The sequence below is a fragment of the Coffea arabica genome, chromosome 10c (genome assembly GCF_036785885.1).
Source record: "Coffea arabica cultivar ET-39 chromosome 10c, Coffea Arabica ET-39 HiFi, whole genome shotgun sequence".
In the NCBI taxonomy this organism is placed as follows: Eukaryota; Viridiplantae; Streptophyta; class Magnoliopsida; order Gentianales; family Rubiaceae; genus Coffea; species Coffea arabica.
Window position 1 is genome coordinate 54,153,318 of NC_092329.1, and position 11,418 is coordinate 54,164,735.

The window sequence follows — 11,418 nt, forward strand, 5'->3', positions numbered from 1 at the left end:
ATTATTTGTCAAAATTTATTTACTAATATCATCAATATATTTTTTTTTCTCACATATATTACATCAAAAAAATCACATTATATAACCTTATCAACTAAGGACAATACATGCAAATTTATAAACTAGTTTTAAGATTTTTTTTTAAAACATAATTATCTTGTATCACGTCTTCAAATAATTTAGAACTTGAAGTCTTTGTAATTTTCAACTTTGTGAACACTTTGAAACTTAAAATTTATCGTGTTCGAAACGAATAGAACCTCTACCATAGTGCTTTCCTATTTTTCATCTATTGAGCAAATTACTAATGATTCCCTAATCCAAATATGCAATGGTAATAACAAGGTTTACAAAACTGATTTCCTTTTTTTTTTTTTTTTTCAAATCGCACTTTAAGTCATACGATAAACTTTTAGTTTACAAAACTGGAAATAAGCCCCGTTTGATGAGTGAGTTTTTTGGATGTTTATCTAAAATTTTACTGTAACTTACTGTAGAAGTTTTTTGAAAAATTTTCGAAGTGTGTTTTTTTGAATATTTTGAAGTGTAAAATTTTTGAGAAGTTTTTTGAAATTATTATAGTTAAAGTTTTTAAAAAACTTATAGCAGACAAACTTGGCAAAAAACTTATCTGCCAAACAAAAAATCGTTTTCAACAAATGTTTGGATATCAAATTTTTTTCAAATAATATTTCACTTGCATTATAAATACGTTTCCCTACTAATTTTTTTATATTTCTACCTATCTTTTTATCTAGTTAAAATACTCTCTGTATTGACAAAAAACTTTTTTTATCTTTTTATCATAAAAAGTATATAATAATTATTTCAAATAATATCCTATCCATGGTGCTTGAACATCCTGATTCGTGACCCAAGTGATAACAAAATCCTTCTGACCAACGGGACGCTGTGTAGAGGCTTGTCAAAGCAAAGGTACCGTATTTGTTTCCTGTATCGTTATATGAATGCCCGAAACCGTGAGCCACAAAAATAAAATCAAATTCATAAATATAAATTTTTTCGCACCATGTCATCCTCTGCTGCATGCTCTTCTGCTTCTATTTTGAACTCTTCTGCAAGAATTCAAGTCCCAATCTCTAATTTCAGCTTCTACTTTCAGTCTTCCCTTGATTATAATCCTAATTCTAGGTTCAAGAAATACAAAAATTGGGCTTTTTCCAGAAATTTCAGAGATAGATACCATCCCAGAAAATGTTTACACCAAGAAGACAAGAGTTCTCAGTTGTTATCTCCACAAGAAAAAACACCAAATGTTGTGGAAATTTCTTCAGATGACAAGAATGTTGGAATTGGCAGCAGCCCATCAACCAGCTTTCTGTCTTTCCTCTGTCCTTTGCTCAAACTCTTCTCTGTAAGCTTTTCTTCAATCCCACTTTCATTTTTTTTTTTTTTGCTTTTGAAGTTTTCGTTAGCATTTTTATTATCTGTCCATGTTTTTATTTTTCTGTGCATTTTAGTTGCTTAACAAGATGTTGATTTTGCTCCTTGTCGGTTAGTGAAGGATTATATTGCAAGAGGGCTAGAGAGGGTTAATAGTAGAAAATGTTAAAGATTTGGTTTTGCCTATATTTAAGAATAAGAATGATGTTAAGTAAGTGTGAAGAATTATATAGAATTCCATAAACAAAGAGGAATTTTAGGAACTTTTGGCCTGTTATTTGATGTTGTTCACCTGGTTAAGAAAGAGAGTAGCAGAGTCTATACTATGTGGTTACAATTCTCCTGTTTTGCATAGAGTTATTGAAAAAAATCATTCAACCTTGTGGTGTAATGGGAATGCTTGGGATTCGGCAACAATTCTCGATGGAGGATCTATTACATATAAAACTTGAATAACTTGTGGCCAGTTTTTCAACGGTGAATCCAGACTAAGATATATGGATTAGAAACTGCATGATCCTAGTATTGAATCTTGTGTGCTTTTTGTGCCTCTATTGGTTGGAAGAGGTGCTTTTTTTTTTCCTTTTTTTTTTAATCCATTTGAGTGGTCATGGTAGGCAGATATGTCAGCACCAATTTGAATATCTAATTACCCCCTTAAATCTGATGACTTCTTGTTCGAAGATGGTACTTCTAAATGACAAATGTTCGCACACAGTCAATGTGATTTTAAAGAAACAAGATAGGCAGACCAAATTTGATCATCTAGTTGTTTGTTTGAATAGATTTACGAATCAATTTTGTATGGCTTATGTCATTCCTCATTATTGCTCTAGCTTTTGCAGTTCTATTGAGTTCGAGACGTCTATGCAATGATGATATTTCATACCTATTCTATGATTAACAATTTGCATGGGTTTTGTTTAATTCTTGAATACATGATTGAAAAATATTGCTCCATAAGTTCTCACGTACAGAAGTTATAGCAAATATGTGTGAAATGAAGGTTTTGATAAGGCTTTTGTTGGACAGAAAACTGGCAAGGTTGAAATTGTATGGGATGAAAGGAGCACTAGCTACTTTGTTTTTCTTTAAGTATCTTGATGTCATTCTGGATGAGATTTGATTGTTTTTAAGTTGATTTATTGTTGGATGCCAACTGTTCTGCCTGGAGTCTTCAGCATTTAGCTCAAGAGGTGAAATCCAGGTTGTTGTGGAACATCTTTTCTTGTGTATATTTTCCCTCATGTTGCAGCAATTTCTATCTCTGGTTGTCTATGCTTTTACTTTTTGTTTCCTTTTGTACTTGTCTTACCTTAATTCTCCACTGTTTAATTCCTCACAGGGTGGAGACCCTTCTAAAGAAAGGAACTATTTTTTGGAGGTAACTTTGAACTGTACACTTAAGCATCTAGTGGTTTGAGGTATAAATTCAAAATAGTAATCTGATTCACTCAAAAAAAAGAAAAAGAAAAAGAGAATGACTCAGTTAAAATGTTGATCAGTTTCTTTCAATTCTTTCTTTTGCAATTGAGATATTTTCTTTGATATTTTATTGCTGTCCTTTAAACATATTCCAGCAAAGAGAGTAGCTGAAGAAAAGAAGTAACTAAAAAAAATGGAGGTGAAGATTTTAATAGGAAGAATAACAAATATTTGTGTTTCCATGTGTCCAGTCATCTTGCATTTCTCTGTGCCTTATGGGTTTGAAAAGAATTAAACAACATAAAATAGAATTCTGAAAACTTTGAGGCTGGGTATGCAAACAATATTTATGAGCTCAAGATGATTAATTTGTATGAAGATTAGAATTAATCCCAGTCAAGTAAATTCTGTTTTAGATGATCTTACAAATTTAAGTCATTGACGCCCTCAACGTGGATTGTGTTCAGCTTATTGTTTTGTTACTACTAGTACATTAGGTCTTCGATGGAAGGTACATGTAAGCTGAAAAGACAATGCCCTTTATTTATCCTTTTTTTTTTTTGGTTTCTTTGACATCATTGCATAGTATAATTTGAAGTGCTAAATGTTTCAGTTGTTTGACGATAGTCTGCAACCTCATTTTGGAAATAAGATTTCAGAGCTTAAATTCTGCATTAATTGTTCTTAGAGATTTCCATGGAAGGATTAGGCATAGTTTTTAATTTAAGGTGACATAGAAAAATCCCTTTGTTGATCCATTTCTTTGATAACATCTCATTGTAAAATTTGATGTGCTAAATTCTTGGACTATGCTTGTTATCGAAGAAGCTTGGTTAAGAACTTTACTTTTCATGCTCGTAATTCATCATACTGGGGCAGTGACTTAGGAACATTTTATGTATCTTGAACATCTTATCCTCTGCATGATTTAATTCAAGGAACATATTTTGAAGTTGGTTATGCTTAGCTTCCTTGCATGTCTGGCGAATTTATCATGAAGAATTTGCTCCATGGATAGCTATATTACTCCTAGATGCATGGCAATTGAAAGTACGCCTAGAATAGCTTCACATTTCCACTTGCCTATGAATACTTTCCTTTTCCTTAATTCCATTTCTCAATTACAGGAAGCAATGTCTTCCTTGTCTACTCTAGCAAGGTTTCCTTGGGGGTCAAGATCACTAGTCGAAGATAGTCAAACAATTAATAGTGTTGATCCTCCTATTCGTTTACAACTCTTTGAATTCGGTGAGCTTCATGCTTATTATGCCACTTTTCTGCATACACCTAACATTTCTTTCGATAATCTGTCTTTGAACTGTTTTTTGATAAGAATATTGCACGAATATTCTGCTCGATTTGGATATGGCTGAAGAGAAAATCTTAAAGATCCAATTTGCTAAACGAGATTAGTAGTGATATTTAACTCCTTGTAGTCTGAAGTCTCAAAGAGAATTGCAGGGGCTTCTTTAATGTTTAGTACTAATGGAAATGTCAAAGTTTTTTAACTGTTTCATTTTGATGTTAGACTTTAAAACTTCACTTTATATTGTTCTTACAATCTCCAAGCTTTTCTTCCAAATTATTTAGTGGAGAATTAACTTCTCAAGTTGTTGAAAATTAATATAATTAACTCTTTTAAAAAAAAAGGGAAAATTGAAAAAACAGGATGGTTGCTCTCTGAAGGGAATGCTTTTTCCTCCTATTTTACAAAGACTTAAATTAATGCATTTCAAGGAAGCTTTGTTTACTTATTCCCAGCAAAGCGACTTGCTTTCTGCTAAGGCTAGGTAGAGTAGTTCTTCAATTGGTGTTCATCATACAATCTATTTTGCAAATGGCTAAATGTGTATAGCAATTGCATGCAGAAGCATGCCCATTCTGCCGGAGGGTTCGAGAGGCTATAACTGAGCTTGATTTATCTGTAGAGGTAAATCCCGTTGTTCCTTGACATGATTGATTTTTTTTTAATCTGATTCTTTGTTAAAATATACTTGATTTTCTGACTTTCTATTTTTATTTTTAAATATGTGCAAGTTGGTGGAAAGGATTTCTGGGTTATGTACTAGTCGTCGTGTCTTTTAACCACAAAATCTTACCGTACTTTTTTGGATTAATCTTCTATACACTAACAGTGTATACACTTTCACCATTGGATGCATGACACGAAATCCAAATTTGAATTTGAAACCCAAATTTCGCATATGTGTCGTGTATCCAACCGTAATAGTATATACACTGTTAGTGTATATAAAATTTACTCTACTTTTTTTGCATAGCTAATCAACATCTTACACAATATTGTGGATATTTTTCAATTTAGGATGTATCTTTAAATCTTTTTTGCATCTTTATGTCTTCACATTTTCAACTACTAGCTTATTAAGAGCTGCAATTTCATATTAACTTTTATATTACTTGAACTATAAATATTACCACTGTTTCCTGAATTCTCTGTATTTCCAGATCTATCCGTGTCCTAAAGGTTCAGTAAGACACAGGGAAGTGGTCAGGAGACTTGGTGGTAAAGAGCAGTATGTTTTATTTTGTTATTGTACAGCATCTTTATCCCCTTTGTCTTCATTCTGACCCCTGGTAGTAATATCCTGCAACATGATGCTGTAGTAGATCTGTCTTTTCTAAGCTACAAGAGAAAGGTTATTGAGTAATAAAGTCTTACCCACTTCCATATTTGGCTGGATGTGTTTCATGGTTCCAGAAATGGGTGGCACAGAACATCCATTTCAAGGACCTTTTTCCTCCACTAGCCTATTAAAACTAACAGCTCTGTCAAAAAGTTAAGCTATTAATATAGATTCTCTCTACCTTATGATCTAAAATATTTTCATTTTTTGTTGACTAGTACCATTCTGTCTAATGCACATTGTTGTTTAGTAGTTGTTTGGCTTCATCTGTGCATTAAAAGTTGCTGGACTAGTACAACTATGCATGTTTAGCTATTAATCCAATATAATATAATCTGATCTCTGTGCTAAATTGATCTTTCCTATCATCGAAGTACCAAGCTAGTGATAACATAAGCTTCATGCAAATTCTAGAGGGACTTCTGCTTAATTTATAAAAAAAATATTGCTTTAATTGTCTTCCATGTCTTCTCTTATTATTGAAAGATGTAATATTTTACTGTTTGCTGCAGGTTTCCTTTCCTGATTGACCCAAATAGTGAAATTCAGCTGTATGAGAGCAGTAAGTGCGATATTGTAGTTTGGATTTCTTTTGGCATGAACTTAGTGATGTATTCTTGATATGATTTGGCTCGTTATGAACAGCACAAATAAGTAATTTTTTTATAATTTCATGTGTTCTGGTTTTCCAGTTGATCAGTTTTCTGCTTTTATGTGCTGAGAACTTGCATTCACCTGGAAGGCTCCTATATATTTCCTAGTAACAATCATAGGCATTACTAATAGAAGATCTTCCCATTTCTTGAAATCTATTTGGATTTTGAGGGCAAGCATTTTACATGCCTCTCAAGTTACTTTCGTAAATCCATGTACAATGAGATCAGTGCTGAGCATATTTCATTCATGTAGATCACTGAACAGTATATTTGTGATTGACTATAATAAAAATGATTTGCAAGGTCTAATCTTACCATCCGTCCCACTAAATCAAGATGTTGGATGCTATAACTAGTATTATTTAATATTTACATCCAATAATAAATGACCAAAATACTATTTTCCAATGAATCAGGTTCCGTTAATGTTAGTCAAAATCCTGGTAGTGTTGTTTGTTTCTTTTGCTCTCTCTTGTGGTAGTCAAAGCAGTGAACTACATGGCAGTGGAATTGAGGAAGCATGAATTTATTATTACAAGAATAAAGATTGAGTGGTTAGTGCTATTTTCTGGTCTTTCTGGAAACTGAAGGTGTTGTAGCTTGAAGCTAGACATCTGAGGCTGTTTAAAACAGTAATGATTTTTTACTAGGCCTTGAATTCATTAATAAAAGATAAAATCTGTGAGTTTTTCTTTTGTATTCCAGTAGTAAAATGTGTGAAGGCACTTTGCTTCCGGTACTGCAACCTTTCCAAGTGAATATTAAAGGAACGCTGGTTGATTTTAGTTAGTCATATAGCATCATTTTTCCATTGAAAACTTGCAGAAAATTCATGCTAAACAGGATATTTTCTTCTGATGTTAAAGTAACAACTTTATTAGTTTCTTTAGTTTGTTGCAGTATTTATTAAACCCTGATGAACAGCCTTTTCTTGGATCAGGAAGGATTGGCCTTATTATTAGTCTTGAGTTATAGGCTACATTCCCCAAACCCCCCAAAGCAGGGGCATCCAGAATTCATAATTAGTGATGCTCCACTGTTGATTTTCTGTGGGGAGTTTTTATGGCAAATGTTCTTCTTTTTAATGGATGGTAGTTACCGGTTATGCAACCTATACTAATCTTTAGCAACTGCATGGAGGCTGGCAATGCCCTTGAGAAACTGATAAAATTTAGAATACTGTGGAATGCTCAGCTGTCTGGAACTGCAAATGATACTTTTCCTTTGGACTACTTGTTACCATTTGTTGAGTACATGTAATTTTCTGTGAGGTACCTGCATATAGTGTATGTTTATGAGTTTGTGATTGCATTTTAGTGTGTCGATGTTTGTCTACACTGTACTTTGTCTCAAAAAATCAAGTTTAGCAAATGTATGATATTGCTTGGAGTTTTCCTGATAATAATTCTATTCACGGTATAGTTTTTTGGTTAAATAGTTTTCACAATACATGTAGTGTAGTTGTGCTTCTTACATAGTTCTATTGTAATTGATAATGAGCTTGCATCTGCTGATTGTTGTGCTTCTCGTGTGGTATCGTTCAACTGCTAGTTGTTGCCAGTAGATTCATCTAATGAGTCTTTTATAAATCAAGATGTGGTTGATGATTATACCAAAGTTTATTATCAGAATCATGCAGTCTATTCAATTGTCTACATAGGATATGAATTTCATAAAACACGGGTTTTTACTATTACCTACTGAAAACGGCAAACATGTGAATGGAATAAGGAAGAGATCGGAGTATTGCTTTAAATTTAAAGAAATCTTTTTACCTCCCACTTAGATAAATGAAGTATAGGAATTTAGCCAATTTTTGTGATGATGTTCTAATTGATTTCTCTGATTAAAGTAGCTCTTGAATCTGTCTTAACACTTTTGACAAGAGTTCTATTGGAATTCGCATCCCAACAAAGATTTTAGTTAGGGGATCTAGTTCTCTAAGCTTAGTTTTACCTTCTAAAAAGCTCAAGAGATTCCTGAATTAGATTCTCTTAGATATGTATTGGCCATCATTGATTTAGATGAGTATAAACTTACATGCTATTTTCTTTATCAGGTGATATCGTAAAGTACTTGTTTCAGAAATATGGCAAAGGACGTAGCCCCTCAACTGGCCTTTTGGAAAGGTAGTAATAGTGTAGTTCTCTTGCTCGAATTGTAACTTCTGGATATATATATATATGTAGCAAAATCTGTCATAGAATCTCCTGTTATTGTAGACACTGGGAACTTGCGCTGAAGGCAATATGTGATAGTGTTTTGCTAATACCAGTCATTTATGTTCATTTAATTGGATGATGGACTGAACACTTGCAATGGCCTAGCATTAAGATTTTTTCTATACATGCTTTCTGCTAATACATGCATTTGTGCTGCATGAATCCAAACCTCAAACTGCAGTTGTAAAGCTAAATGTGCAAGAAAATTCCCTAACTGAATTATGTCAAGATTGATTTCGATATTTACTTGGAGAATTGGTGCCAATATTGTTATGTAGTATATTTCTTCTAGCTGATAATGCATGTTTGCTTATCATGAACAAAAGTTGTCCTCAGATTATTGCTAATGTCATGAGCACGTGTTGCGGAATTTTCACAACTGTGAACTATATTCTCTTTTCTTGATTTTCCCAGCGAATGAGTGACCTTACATTATGCAGCACAATAGTCACAGGCTGGATGCCAACTTTACTTCGAGCAGGCCGAGGAATGACTTTGTGGGAGAAATCTAGAAAAGAAGCGCCAATAAAAATGTTGGAGCTTTTCTCATATGAAAACAATCCGGTAAGAAAAGCCCTTCTAAAATGTCATTCTACCAAAATGAATATGCAAACCATTTACTGAACTATTGAGAAAGATAACAATGTTAACACTTCTTATCCTTCTTGACATGGTTATATGGAATTGCTTTTGCTATAAGTGCAATATAAAGCAATGATAGTAGCAATGCATTTGGAAGTATTCGCAACCTTAACATGTTGGGAGTTGCTCCTGCAGTTAGATTTTGACACACGCACGCATAACAGCTTCCTGCTATAGTATCCTTCAAGCAGTACTTACTGTATAATGGTTCAAAAGCCTTATTTGAGGCAGAATTTGCAGCCTTGCCCCTGCAGGTTGCTGATCCCATAAATTGAATCCATGGCCACTTAAGTCAAAATGAAGGCATCTTACAGTTCTACCAAGCAGGCCCTTTATTTGAGGGATCCTAGATAATCCAGTCAAACAGTCCTCAAAAAGCTATAGTAGCATGAATAACATTGCCACTCAAAATGATTAATTTATCTTCCATCTTCCTCTTTTCAGTATGCTCGGATAGTACGTGAAGCACTTTGCGAGTTGGAGCTTCCATACATACTTCAGAATGTGGCTAAGGGGTCAAAGAGGGCTCCCTTACTTGTCGAATTATCTGGATCAAAAGAGGTATGCTTTGGATATTATTCATTTATGTGCTGGTGAGAACTTGTAAGTTAACTATTCTGGCTTTGTAGTCAAATGTGTGAATTTTCACCATAACAATGAAAAGAAATCACTCTTACCAGTATTATTAACATGAATTTTTAACTTGTTCCAGGGATTTTGTCATGAACCTTGTTTACATTCTGCTTCCAGCTTTATGATGTTATATTTTGGCAGTGACTATACTAAATTGAACTGCTACCTGCTCGTATCTCTTGATTGGGATGCTGCAAAGTATTAGATACACCTCTTGCATGTTGCATGTTGGAGTATGAAATGGATCTTTGAGCTGAAAAACATTTTGCAGGTGCCTTACCTTGTTGATCATAACACTGGTCAGCAAATTGGTGATTACAAGAGGATTATCCCATACTTGTTTGAGACATATTCTGCTGTCAACGTGTAACGTCAAAGTTAACAATCTATGGGATGAAAAGATGAGGATCAAAGTGGTGCATTGACGATGCTTTTGTAATTTCTGGGGAGCAAAATCGAAGTGCCAGTGGCTACTGAATCTTCATCTGAAGTGCTTCAAGATCATTATTATCATTGCTTTGATCTCACCTTCTCTGTTTCAGTACCCGAAAAAATTCCTGACATAGAACATTAATAAACGGGTACCGAGTGCCTTCAACTACTTGATTGTCATATCATCATCGTATTTTATTTTCTTGGAAAAGCAACATTAATAGTTCTTTTGCTCAAAATGTGATGTATCTGTGACATTTTCTAGTGAAAATATGGTTGGAAACATATTCAGAGAACAAAAAGGTACGTTTTGGATTTGTGAAGAACTAGAATGCTTTATTTCGTATGCGAGAGGCTAAAATTGAACTTCGATAAAAATGTGAGGGACCATAGGTTTTGTTTCCTTATTTTCTTTCGAAGTTAGTTTTCTAGGAAAGGCTGGCGAAACTTTTTGATTAGTCGTTTCAAAAGTGGTAAGGTTTATCTTTGCAATGGCAAAAGAAACTACATTTGAAAGCATAAAATTTCTATTTGCTCAAAATTTCGATATTGTCTTGACTATTATTTCTTAGCTAAGAGCGAGTACCGAACTCAAACTACGTCAAGGGACTCGCTTACATTTTCTGTTTTCAAGATACACAATGGATGCTGCTTCGACAAGTCTAATAGTGGGTGGGTATTTGATTAATTAATAATATAAATATGAAAAATTTAAATTATCTTGTTTTGGTTCAAGGGGAGACTTTAAATTTTACACCCTGGAAAAAAACGAGCTCAAAATGTTGCAGTTTCCTGACTAATGTCCTTACTAGTTAAGTTGAGTCTTGACTTAGAAAGGAAAAAACGTAAGTTTTGGGGACAATTTTTTTAAATTTCATTTACATGACGTAGAATTTGTGTTGAGTTTTATGTGTATCTTGTTTGCGTTTAAACTTTATGTGACTAAACAGATTGAAACAAAACACTAAGGCTTTATTCGTTTGATGGGAAAGTCATACAAGAAAGTGTATGATGGGAGAAGCGAAGTGAAATGAGGCAAAGCAAAAGGAAACTAAATTTCCCGCATGTGTTTGATTAACAAGAAAATGATGAAAGAAAATACAAATTCTTGTGTTTGTTTATCTACAAAGTTACGAAAAAATTAGCTAGTGTGCTCCTTAATTGAAATATTCTATATTGAATTTCTTCTTTCTTTTGGTATTTAAAATATATAAAAATATGTAATAAATATAAAGTTTTGCATATTGAAAGAGTTGTTTACCTCAAATTTAGTCACATTCTTTAATAGTAAGTTGGTATAAAAAGACATAGATATATGTATTATATATATATATATGGGCATGTAATGTGTGTGTGTGT

The 11,418-nt window shown here is 33.3% G+C and overlaps 1 protein-coding gene across 2 annotated transcripts; it reads left to right on the plus strand.

Moving 5' to 3' along the window:
* Positions 1 to 911: 911 nt before the first annotated feature.
* LOC113712419 (uncharacterized) lies at positions 912 to 10,344 on the plus strand. Of its 2 annotated transcripts, XM_027235838.2 has the most exons (10): positions 913 to 1,375; positions 2,750 to 2,788; positions 3,957 to 4,077; positions 4,698 to 4,759; positions 5,296 to 5,363; positions 5,987 to 6,036; positions 8,190 to 8,259; positions 8,793 to 8,916; positions 9,439 to 9,555; positions 9,899 to 10,344. In XM_027235838.2, exons 1-10 carry the CDS (start codon positions 1,031 to 1,033, stop codon positions 9,995 to 9,997), a joined length of 1,095 nt encoding a protein of 364 aa, XP_027091639.2. In that variant the 5' UTR covers positions 913 to 1,030; the 3' UTR covers positions 9,998 to 10,344. The 2 variants fall into 2 exon arrangements, with proteins under 2 accessions (XP_027091641.2, XP_027091639.2); XM_027235840.2 differs by lacking the exon at positions 2,750 to 2,788 and having other exon boundaries at positions 912 to 1,375.
* Positions 10,345 to 11,418: the final 1,074 nt, after the last annotated feature.

Excerpts from the sequence above, each read along its gene's own strand:
- LOC113712419 (XM_027235838.2), top strand. The coding sequence starts at position 1,031 with ATGTCATCCTCTGCTGCATGCTCTTCTGCTTCTATTTTGAACTCTTCT. Across the intron at positions 6,037-8,189 it reads AATTCAGCTGTATGAGAGCA|GTGATATCGTAAAGTACTTG; the intron begins GTAAGTGCGATA and ends TTTCTTTATCAG. Across the intron at positions 8,260-8,792 it reads TCAACTGGCCTTTTGGAAAG|CACAATAGTCACAGGCTGGA; the intron begins GTAGTAATAGTG and ends TACATTATGCAG.